Here is an 11,665-nt window from a genome sequence, read left to right as displayed (position 1 = left end):
TGTTTTTTTTTTTTCCTTTTTGTCTTTTTTACTGACTGGTAATGGGATCACAACCCTCGGTGTCGCGCCCACACCGCGCTCAGCCAGTGAGCGGGAACCGGTCTCCACATGGGATCCGAACCCTCGGCGGGAGTGCCACCGCACTCCCAAGCGGCGCACTCTCCAGTGCCACCGGGCTGGCCCATTCTTGAGGAAATTTTTTTTTGTTTTTTTTTTTTCCTTTTTGTCTTTTTTACTGACTGGTAATGGGATCACAACCCTCGGTGTCGCGCCCACACCGCGCTCAGCCAGTGAGCGGGAACCGGTCTCCACATGGGATCCGAACCCTCGGCGGGAGTGCCACCGCACTCCCAAGCGGCGCACTCTCCAGTGCCACCGGGCTGGCCCATTCTTGAGGAAATTTTAAGGAGCACAGATACTCAGGTGCCACTCGATCATGGCCGGGGTCAGGTATCTGGATGGTTTAAAAGTCTCCACAGCTGGTCTTGCTGTGTAGCCACAGCCGAGAACCTTCCTCTAAGTAGCTCAGAGTACAGGGAGGAAGACAGGCAGCGAGGCAGGGATGTAACAGCTCTCTGCAATGTTGCTCACCCCCTCACGTCGACCTGCTGGCATTTCTGCACCCGACAAGTCAAAGACCAGACCATCGTCCAGGGCAGTAAGTACAACAATCGAGGTAGATACAAAGTGGTGTCACTGGGGAGTTGCTGAGCTGACCAGAGATTAGAAGGTCTCTGTTTCTGGGCTCCACGTAAAGTCCCTGGGGAGCAGCTGGCACTTGAAGCTCAGAGAAGACAGGAGCTAGGGAAGTGACAGCACATGGCTGCTCCCACCTCCGCTCTTCTCATCCTTCCAGGTGAGAGCTGCTGGCACTGAGGAAGTGGAAGCACAGGGCTTGGGGCAGAGGGCAGAGTCTGTCCTCTGGGAAGTAAAATGACCACAGGTATTCACTCATGGACTTATCAAATCTGTAGGTGAAAATCCTCCAGTAGGGAGATTTGCATGCGGAAAGTTTACTGGGGAGACATGCATGTCATTATTGCCTTCGTTTGGAAGTTAATAAGGGTAAAAAGAGTACATACGTGTGTTAGTTAGCTCAGGCTGCCAAAGCAAAGTACCGTAGACCGGGGGCTTAGACAACGGACAATTCTTTCTCACAGTTCTGAAGGTTGGAAATTCTAAGATCAAGGTGCCAGCAGATTCAGTATCTGGTGAGGACTTTCTGGCTTGTAGGCTGCCACCTCCTCACGTGTCCTCACATAAACTCTTCTTTGTGTGTACTCGGGTGGAGAGGGACAGAGAGGTACAGAGAGAAAGCAAGAGTGCTCTCTGGTGACTCCTATTATAAGAGCTCTAATCCCATTATGGGGGCCCCACCCTTGTGGCTTCATCTAACCATAATCACCTCTCAGAGGCCCCATCTCCAAATGCCATCACATTAGGGGTTAAGGCTTCCACATATGAATTCTGGGGTGGCACAAATTCAGTCCATACAAATACGGATGCTGAGTTGATAAGGGGTGAAAAGTGCTAGTTCCCCTCTTGTCAATTTGACAACACTACCACCTCCTCAAAGGCTGCTCTGGCATCACAGAGGGAAATCCCGGAATCCCTTTCCCCAAATCACCTTCCCTCTGTGGGTTTGAATTTATCAATAGAAGCACTTGGCAGAGATTTAGAAAGTGGAAAAGAGGCCATTATTCTCTGGGGGCTGCTGAGGCACACATGGGCAGATGAGAGACAGGTGGCTTCTTGGCAACCCTCACTCTGCGGATGTAGACTGAGATTATTAATGGGAATTTCTTGGAGACCCTTCCAAACTGCAGCAGCTTCTTTGGACTCTGCAGAAAACCTGTATTGGAACTTGTAGCTGTGATCAGTGTTAACTTCGCCTTTGTTGCAGGGGAGCTGCTCTGTGCATTTTAGGGTGTTTAGTGGCATCCGTGGTCTCTACCCACTAGATGCCAATAGCATCTCCCTCCCCCATGTGATAATCAAAACTACCTCCAGATGTTGCCCAGTGTCCTCTGGCAAAATCATCCCTGGGTCAGAACTACTGCTTTAAGTCCACCCTTAAATTTACCTTAAAATGCTAGAACCATTCACTTGGAGGTGACATCAGCTTATCATGCAAAACCAGCTGAAATCAGGCCAAATATCTTTCTTCTTCTGTTAACTGTTGACAAGGAATATGGATTGAGGAGGAGACAAGGCAGCAGGTGTGGCACGGTCCATGCCATGGCGGAGTCCTGAAAAGAATGGCTTGACTTTTAAACCTCTCCAAGTTGGCAAGGCCGCCGGAGGGAGAGCTGCTGGCAGGGCCACGGCACGAGCACTTGCTTTCGCTGTAAGGATCTCTGCCTCAGCATAGTGGTACTGCTTTTACTTTCTCTTTTGATGTTTTGGTCAGTGTAGCAGTTTCCTGAGTTTCCAAAAGACGCAGAAAATGACACACAAACAGTTGTTGTCATAAAATTAGATAGTCCAACCAAAGATCCGGGAAGATTGAACAATTCCAAATTGTCCCTTTTGAGTCAATTAATTACGCCAGTGGATGTTTCAAAAACAATTGCCTTTACTGGAGAAATTAATAAATAAAAGAAATCCCCATCCTCTTGAACAGATATATGGGATACAAAATGGGGAAAGGAAAAATTTAGTATCCCCCTAGGGGACGTCCAAAATATGATATAAGTTGGCAAACATCATTTATTGGAGATTGTATTAATGGCAAGAGAATGGTTGGCATTAATGAGAAATTATATGATCGGGACAAATTAAGTATATGGGAACGAAACCATAGAACCCCCTTTACTTGGTGGTGTCCAGTTTTAATAAATCATTAAAAATCAGGTATTGGGATAAAAATATCTGCTGTAAAATTATTAAACCTGCAAAATTAGATCTTAGAAGAATCAGAGAGTGCACCTAGTTTTGTGAGGGATGGTGCTGTGCACAAGGACACTTTAACATTTAGATCAAGATTACAGGGCCACAGCCAATGCATAACCTACAAATGTGCATGATAATGCTGCTCAAATATCCATTGTTCCTTTTCATTCCATTAGAACATAAAATCATTAGACCCCCCCATTAGAATTTAAATGTTAGCATTGTTCCTTTTAGCAAAGTTGTATTTACACTTAACAATAGTCATAGGTCATATCATAGTATTGTCTATCACTTTGTAACTGCAATAGCCACCACCCTGTTAATAGGGTAGATATTAACCACAGCTTGCCAACAGGAAAAGGTCACAGGTTAACTTCAGGACAATGAGAAGATGGTTCTGATCTGATAACCTGATACCAAAAAGAGGAAGCACAAGCTAATCACGTGACACATGCTGACGAAGGGAAAAAACTGGCTGACCACCAAAAAAGTTTCCCCCGTGCTTTTTGAATTATTGACTCAAGCTTGCTGATGTAATAAAAATAGTACCCAAGGCCCCCCTACAGATTTGTAAATTTAAATAAAAGGCATTGTCTCATGCTCTACGGGGCTCCAGCCCCAAAGCGCTGACAGCCCGCAGAGAGAGAACGTGCATAGTGATGCATTGAGGTCTCCATCTGTGTTTGTTATTTTCGCTGACCCTCTCCATCCCTTTTTGGGTACCCACCCCTTGCTGAAGCTGGACTTCGGCACAGGTGTAACTACCACAAGAGTCTGACCACTTGTGGGTACAACTTACTTGTCCCTCCAGGACCTGCTGATTCCCTCTAATATAGACCATTTCCACTTGACTTTCCGTCTCCAAGAATCTCAGTTCAGGCGATACACTGGCAAACAACACAATCTATAAAATTGCATAAATGCTGTAGTAAAAGAATGTACATCTTGCCAAGTGAGTCCTGCTCCCTGTGCCACTGAAGGGTGTGCACAGGAGTCCAGGACAGAGAGAAAGCAAGAGTGCTCTCTGGTGTCTCTTATTATAAGAGATCTAATCCCATCATGAGGATTACCCTCATGACTCATCTAACCCTGATGTGGGGACAGAGAGGGATGCTAGGCCGAAGGTGCTATATGAGCAGAGGCTAAGGGCCTGACTACAATCTTGCAGAATATACAGGCAGCCTGAGGGAGCTAGACTACTGAGTGCATGGTGAGACTTTGCAAGAGAAGGTAGCAGCAAATATAAGCTCAAGTAGGGTGCCGATTTTGAATTCCATGCCAAGGAGCTTGCACTTAACCCTGAAGGAAGCAGGTCAAGGTTCGTAAGCATGTAGTGTGTGTCTGTGTAAGAGTGCTAGCCTTTGAGAAGGAGGAAGCCCAGATGTCTCTGCGACTAGATTTTTAATTCAGCAAAGCAAGAGTGCACAACCAGAGGTGGGGTGTATTGCCTTGGGTGAATGGAGATAATTTTCAGTGAGGGGTAGTCCGTGGGGTGAGGAGTGAGCAGAGGCCACTGTGTTCGGTGGTTGCGAGGCGAGGGTAGAACTGTGAAAAGTGGTGTAGGCAAAAGCTGAATGTAGGGGACCAAGGAGTGTCAGGAGCCAGGCTGAGCTGAGTGCTGAGCTGCCCTGTGTCTAGTTGCCCATTAAGACAATGATCACTGTCTGTGACAGTGTAAGAGGCTGGACAGGAGAAAGTGCTGGCTACCCTCCCCATTTCCTGTTCCTTTCCCCCATGGGATGGCCCTGGGTGGGGTCAGATGGATCACCACAGACATTGGGGACATCTCAGCCCAGGAAGTGCTGCTCAAATGGCTTCTGCAGTTTTGTGGACCTGGCAGTGGGGAGAGAGTGGGGATAAGGGCTAAGGAGGAAGAGTTCTGAGTCCTGAGTCAGAGTGGAGAAGTGTCTTTGTCTTCCCCTCCCCTGATAAGAAGGTCTCCCAAGAAGGCTTCAGCCAAAGGCTCCTGGTAGGGAGAACTGTGAAAGCAGCTGCCTGGGCCAGGAAGCACATGAGCATGAGAGCCTGGCCAGCAGGGGTGGCTGAGTCATTCTTGTGTTCCCCTCAGTGACTGTGATGTGCTGGCATTGACCAAGTCTGGAGAGGGAAGGGAAGCTCCTGGAGACCTGCTGGTAAAGCCTTCATAATCGCCCGTGGTCAGGCCTGAACAATCTGACACAGTTTTCTGGTCAAGAAACAAACTCCTCAGCTCCACCCCTTAATTTTTCAGGACCTCAGCAAGAAATATAGGCAATTGCATCATGGTCCTGAAAGGGTCAGACTTTAAGGGGCTCTGACAACAAACAGGGAATAAGTCTGAGGCCACAGTGGATCATGATCACAAGCAAAATTATTCTAAGTGGGATGATCAGGCCTGTGTGGAGCAGTGAATGTAGCCAGGAGCCCCAGCCACTGCCATGCTGGGAAAAGCTGTCCCTTAGCCCATCTGGGCCTCCTTTAGAGAGCCAGGAGGCCCTGTCCCTCTACGTCTCATGATGGTCTGTGCTACTGTATAGCACGAGCTGTTGGCAATCACACACACTCCTCCCTGGCTGTCCTCTGTGGTTATCCAACATGACTTCAGGCCAAGGAGTTGAGGCTGCTAAGTAGTGCCATTGATGACCTCAGCAAGGGCCAAGGGTGGGTTGTGCACCTCTTCTAATTGAATCACCTGACAGTGGGAAAAGTTGCCTGAGTGTATGCACAGAATACCTGGGTTTGGAATTAATGCCTTAGCTGGGATAGCACAATATACTCAGTGGGAGGGGGCTGTTTTGAATATTTGGAAGTATTAAAAAATGTCACATCAAGCAGTCAGGAACACAACCAGGGTCCTAGGCAGGAGTTGAGGGAAGCCTCCACTGCCTGGCAGCAGGCAGGAGCATGCCAAAAACACCACTTCTGCGTGGGTGGCCCACCACAGCCACACACAGCTGCAGCAAAAGTGGCTCACTGCCACAGTAGTAGCCACGGCCACCATGCAGGCAGCCCACCAGACACTCAGCTGCATTGACACAAGGAGAGTCACCAGCAGAGACCAGAAAAGGAAGAGGAGGTCTCTCTCCTCCAAGCCCACTCCAGAGTAATAGAAGAAGCAATTGCTCTACCAGATGACCAGACATTGATATATAGATACTAGAAGTACGAAAAAATAACAAAATATGACTTTATGAACAAAACCCCAAAAGCACAGGCAACAAAGGAAAAAATAAACACATGGGATTATGTCAAACTAAAAAGCTTCTGCACGGCAAAAGGAACAGCTAACAGAGCAAAAAGACAACCCACAGCATGGGAGAAAATATTTGCAAACTATGCATCTGACAAGGGATTGATACCCAGAATATACAAGGAACTCAAAGAGTATAACAGTAAAAAAGCAAGTAACCCAATTAAAAAATGAGCAAAGGAGCTGAATGGGCATTTCTAAAAGGAAGATGTACAAATGGCCAACAGACACATGAAAAAATGCTCAATGTCACTAAGCATCAGGGAAATGCAAATCAAAACCACACTGAGATGTCATCTCACACCAGTTAGATGGGCCGTTATCAAAAAGACAGAGAATAACAAATGCTGGCGAGGAAGTGGAGAAGGGAATCCTCCTACACTGTTGGTGGGACTGTAAATTAGTGCAGCCACTATGGAAAACAGTATGGGAGAGTTACTTAACTTCTCTGAGCCTTGGTCCCTCACCAATAAAATGGTAATGACACTAATTTCCAGCTCAAAGGTTGTCGGGAGGATTAAGCAAATTCAATAAAGCCTCTCCCAAGCTAGAAAGTGGTAGAGATGGGACTCACACCCAGGAGTCCTGGACTCCAGGGCCCATGTGATAACCCCTGAGCTAGGCTGCCACTGAAAGAACTTGGGGATTTTGTGCTGTTTGGGACGATCTCTGCCCCTCCCCAGATGGTGGTGGGATTTCTGGCATGGCAAGTGCTTCTGCGCCCCCCGCCCCTGGCCTTCCTTGGCTCTGGCCCAGTTTGAGGGAGAGGGAGGGAGGGGCACAACCCATCCCAACCCAGGACAGGAGTGGCCCAAGAAGAGGAGAGCCCAGGATGTGGGGAGTCCCTTTGAACCACCCCTTGCCTGTAGGCCAGACCCAGGGTGGGGTCCCTGGGTTCCCAGTGACATGTGGGGTTGTGTGCATGTTGAAGGTGCTGCACATCGATGGTGCTGCAGAGACACAGGCTTGCTTGGCTGGCTCATCAGCTTGGCCTGTCCAGGCATGTCAGGGGAGAGCCTCTACCCAAGCAGTGCTGGGAACCAGGCCTCTGAATGGGCAAAAGGGTGGGGGCAGCCGCCCTTGAATGAAGAGACTGGGGCAAGAGAACGGAGAGTTTTCAATGAGGGGTAGTCCGTGGGGTGAGGAGCGAGCAGAGGCCACTCTGTTCAGTGGTTGTTAGGAAGCACTTGGATTTGAGAGCGATTCCCAGTGCAGGAGGCTGTGGCCCTGTCCTTGGGGTGGGAGGTGACAGGTGCATGGATGTGTGTTTTCCAGTCATCTCTGATGCCAAGGATGCGATCACTAGTCCTGAAGCAGTGAGTGGCGTGGAGCGGGGTTCACTGACTGTGCAGTGTCACTATGACGGGCAATGGGAGACCCATAGGAAGTGGTGGTGTCGAGGAGCTATTTGGAAAAGCTGCAAGACCCTTGTTAAAACCACTGGATCAGAGCAGATGGTGAAGATGGACCGTGTGTCCATCAGGGATGATCAGAAAAGCCACACGTTCACCGTGACCATGGAGGATCTGAGGAGAGACGACGCTGACACTTACTGGTGTGTAATTGAGAGAACTGGAATTGACCTTGGAGTCGCAGTTAAAGTGACCATTGACCCAGGTAATTGTGTGTATGTGTGGATGTGTCCCTCAGGGCCTGCTCTGTCCTGGGTCCTGAGGTCACACTCAAGTGACTTAATTGTCACTCAGAGTGACCTGTCACAGAGGGTGGTGGAGTTCTGAGGTCTCATAGAACCCTGAAGGACCCCTTGGGATTGGAGGGGCAGGGCTTCTCCTAAACGCCCCCATGGCTCCCAAGGCCTCCTCTGTCATGGGATTAAACCTTTCCAGGCACAGTTTTTTCTCTGCACAGCTCAGTACCTGAGTCTATTATCCATAAAGGACAAGGCCATGGTCCCCAGTCTTAGTCCATGGACCAAAGGGACCCCCTCCCATGATACCCAGAGGCCCCAGTCCCTGCCAGTGCTTTCCTGGGATCGCTGGTGGCCAGGTGTGCCCCGCTCTTTGTGGAGTTCTGGGCTGGGACTTCCCAGGCACTGTTCCCACCCCCACTCCATACCCAACTTGGGGAGAAAAGACCCAGCACAGTCTGGGTGCTGTTGTCTAATTCCCAAGGTCTAGAAAGGCCTTCACAGTCAAACGGCAGCATTCCTGGTGCCTGAAATCCCACCCTGAGCCACTTGTGAATTTGGATTTAAGGATGTTCTCTTGCTAAGTCTTTCTGGAATGCAGATATCCTGGGAGGGCCAGCTCAGAGGCCCCAGTGCTTTGGTTTGCATGAGTTTATCTGCTGGGCGCTGCTTCTGCTGCCCCCAGACAGGCAGCACCGGCTCACAGGGCACTTGTGGCACAGGGGGAGCCCCACAGTCCTCAGGGCTCCAGCCATACCTGGAACCTCCGAGCTGTGTTCTCATGTGGGCTTGGGTGGCAGGGCTTGAAGAAAACAGCGTGTCCTACCAGAGTCACCAGCTCCCCCCTCCTTGGAACCATACAAGCCTGACAGTCACACTACAGTGGAGCCTCCAACTGAGTCTCAGGGGCCTTTAAGACCCAGTTTGGCACCCTCATTATGTTGAAGCCATGACCCCAGCACCCGAGAGTTTGACTGTATTTTGGAGATAGGATGGGGGACTCTGAGGACAGACCCAGAGGACTCAGGATCTGCCTGGTCTCTGCCTAGATGCCTCCTTCCAGGGACCAACTGAAGCTTCTAAGGCAGGTGAGGTTGAGTCTAGAGTCCCCAGTAGGGCTCAGAGGCAGTCAGAGGAGGAGAGGGCAAGGCCCCTGGAGAAGGGTGGACTGTGTTCCTCTCCTTCGCTAGTGCAACTTTTACAATAATGGGTTCAGAGTCCTTCACCCCTCACCCATAGCCAGACATGAGTGTAGAGAGTCAGGGAGCCAGGGAGGAGGATCTCCTGGAGTTTCTTACCTAAGCTCATGTTAGACAGGACTCTGAGATACTCTGGGCTTGGGCTTCTGGGATTCATGCCTCTCTCCATACCTGATAAAATAAGACATAAGAGTCAATGTTCCCTTTGAGGAGGCCTTACATAGTGATTAAATAGTTTTTCTTTATAAAAGAATTCATGTAATGGTTTGGAAGATAACCAGAAAGTCTTGGTTGCCAAAGGAAACAGTCCTTAATTCCTAAGGAGGGAACCTTTGAGCCACCCCCAGACCTGAACTGTTTAAGGCAGGAGTGAACTATGTTCTGCTCTGTATGTTCAGCCACAGGAAGCCCAGCTGTAGCAACAACAAGTTTGGCTTTTGTACCTTCAACCACTGCGAAGACCACCAGCAGCCAACCAGTGACTCACACCAGTCCCCTCACCAGGTAAGCGGAGCTGGGTCCCGCAGCTTTCCTGCAGCCTGGCCCCATGCCTTCCCCTCTAGGAGGGTTGCCAGATAAAACACAGGGTGCCCAGTTAAACTGGAATTTCAGACAAACAAGAAATAACATTTTGTTAGCATAGTATATCCCAAATAGTTCATGGGGTATACTTATACTAGCAAAGTATAGGTCATTTATCTGAACTTCAAATTTAATTGAGCATCCTGTATTTTTATTGGCTAAATCTAATAACCCTAGCTTCAGGCTGGGACCCCAGTATTGACTTCTGGTGTAACCTTGTATCAGTAGAGTCACTGCAAAGTCAGAGGTGGGCTTCTCCAGCCTCAGTTTATCTTTGAGTACAATACGATTTTCCATCTAAGCTTCAGCTACACGAAGGCAAAATCTTCAGCTGGGTGTCAGGAGAAGAGATTGGTCTCTCTCTTCCATGCCCCCACCTACCAGGAGGCAAGAGAGAGTATCAAGGTTTGGCCTCTAATGGGTTAGAAGGAAAGTCTCCTCTCCTGTCTGCTCCTGGTTGCTGCCAAAGAGCAAATCTCCCCAAGTACTGGAGGCGGGAGTGGAAAATGCTGAAAGGGAGCTCAGGAAGCTGGGAGCTGAGCTTCCTCACCCTCCCCACTTGGCAGAGGGGTATGGAGTGCCAGTCGGATGCTCTCCACCCTAGGAGGTGTACAGAGGAATTCCCACAAGGTCAGAACCTGCTAGCTTGCCTGGTTTACTGCCATCACGGCCTGCTGGGTTCAAGCCCACAGGTCAAGCCAGAGCCCAAAACACTGACCTCCTGCTCCTGCTGGAACCTGGGCCGGGGTCCATCTCTCCAGCTCCTTCCTCTGGGAATTTCCCTTTAGGGCTTGCTAGTTCCCTCTCTAGTACAACTCTGTTTCTTTCGTTTACCCAATCTTGAGTTATGCAAATGTGTCTGAAGAGCTCCAGCTTTTCGGGCTTGCTTTAGGATTCCTCTCTTCTCAGTGCTTTTGAAGTGCTTTTGTGCAAATTGGTGGGATTTTTAGCTGTTGAGACATCAGAGGGCAAGAGATTCCAGACATATGGAAGAGCCCCAGAGAGAGCAAACCTTGGGAAAGGGCCGTGTCTCAAGGATGTGCAAGGGTGTTTTGATCTCTCCTCTACCTTCCTGGAATACTTTCCATCTATGACTCATCCAGCATTCTGGAATTGACTATACTTTTGGTTTCTCAAATTCATCCATGAGCTGAGAGTGGCCTCAAGGTGGGCTGAGGAAAAAAACAAGGATGGCCCAAGGAGGGAGGCTGCAGACCCTGGGAAGTGGGTGAAGGATGGTGAGGGAGTAGGGGGCTGTGGGTCAATAAGGTTCAGGGCCTTACAGACCCATAGGGAACAATAAGGGGACTTAAGGAACTGCAGGGACAGGTGCTGAAGGGGAGTTACGGGAGGCCAGCCAAAAAGGCTGGATGGTAGTCAACAGGAAGGGGCCTTAAATGTCAGGCTAAGCTTATTAGGGGCACTTAAGGCCTAGCCTGGGAGCAGCATGACTGTGCCCTTCCAGGAGGGCTGTCCTGGCTGGGGCCCCGGGCTTGCCCTCACATAGTTATTGAAAGCCAGGGTCTGGGCACAGTGAGAACTGGGAAGACTGAGACCTCTGCCCCCAGGAGGCAGCTCATTTCCTGTCACTGTGTCCCCACAGGTCCCTCCTCAGCAGCGTCCACTTCCTGCTCCTGGTCTTCCTGGAGGTGCCCCTGCTCCTGGGCATGGTTGCTGCTGTCCTTTGGGTGAACAGGCCTTAGAGACGCTCTGGGGGGAGCCAGAGTCAGCCGGAAGCAGTAGTGCCTGTGCCCACTACAGGGCCTTTCTTCCTCCTGAGGCCTCCTGTTAGAAAATACCAGAAAGAGGTGCATTTCCCCTGGGCCCCGGCTCCGTGGTGGACACATGTAATCTCAAGCTTGTGAGCCACCTGCAACGTTAATGGACTTCCTTTTGCATTCCATGGGGTTCAGGGTTCCAGCCAGTTATGGGTTTCAAAATTCTAGACCCTGTAAAAATAGAAAAACTGAACCAAACTCTGGCAATGGGCCAACTGTGAATGAAGAGTCGGGTCCACAAGTGTGCAGAGGTCTTTGGGGTTCCAGCCTGGCTGCATTTTTGCCACTTGAGGGGAAGGGAAGTCTGGAGCCAGCTCCATTCCTCGCTTCCTGGATG

General features: G+C 49.8%; 1 protein-coding gene across 1 annotated transcript; it reads left to right on the top strand.

The window, feature by feature from the left end:
• The first annotated feature begins 7,377 nt into the window (after positions 1–7,377).
• Positions 7,378–11,253, top strand: LOC103597818 (CMRF35-like molecule 4). Its single transcript, XM_008581675.1, has 2 exons — positions 7,378–7,853; positions 11,154–11,253. Exons 1-2 carry the CDS (start codon positions 7,378–7,380, stop codon positions 11,251–11,253), a joined length of 576 nt encoding a protein of 191 aa, XP_008579897.1.
• Positions 11,254–11,665: the final 412 nt, after the last annotated feature.

The sequence above is a fragment of the Galeopterus variegatus genome, unplaced genomic scaffold (genome assembly GCF_000696425.1).
Source record: "Galeopterus variegatus unplaced genomic scaffold, G_variegatus-3.0.2 Scaffold2431, whole genome shotgun sequence".
Taxonomy (NCBI): Eukaryota; Metazoa; Chordata; class Mammalia; order Dermoptera; family Cynocephalidae; genus Galeopterus; species Galeopterus variegatus.
The sequence above is the reverse complement of the archived record's forward strand: the minus strand, read 5'-3'. Positions and strand labels throughout refer to the sequence as shown.

Excerpts from the sequence above, each read along its gene's own strand:
- LOC103597818 (XM_008581675.1), top strand. The coding sequence starts at position 7,378 with ATGGATGTGTGTTTTCCAGTCATCTCTGATGCCAAGGATGCGATCACT. Across the intron at positions 7,854-11,153 it reads CTGTCACAGAGGGTGGTGGA|GTCCCTCCTCAGCAGCGTCC; the intron begins GTTCTGAGGTCT and ends GTGTCCCCACAG.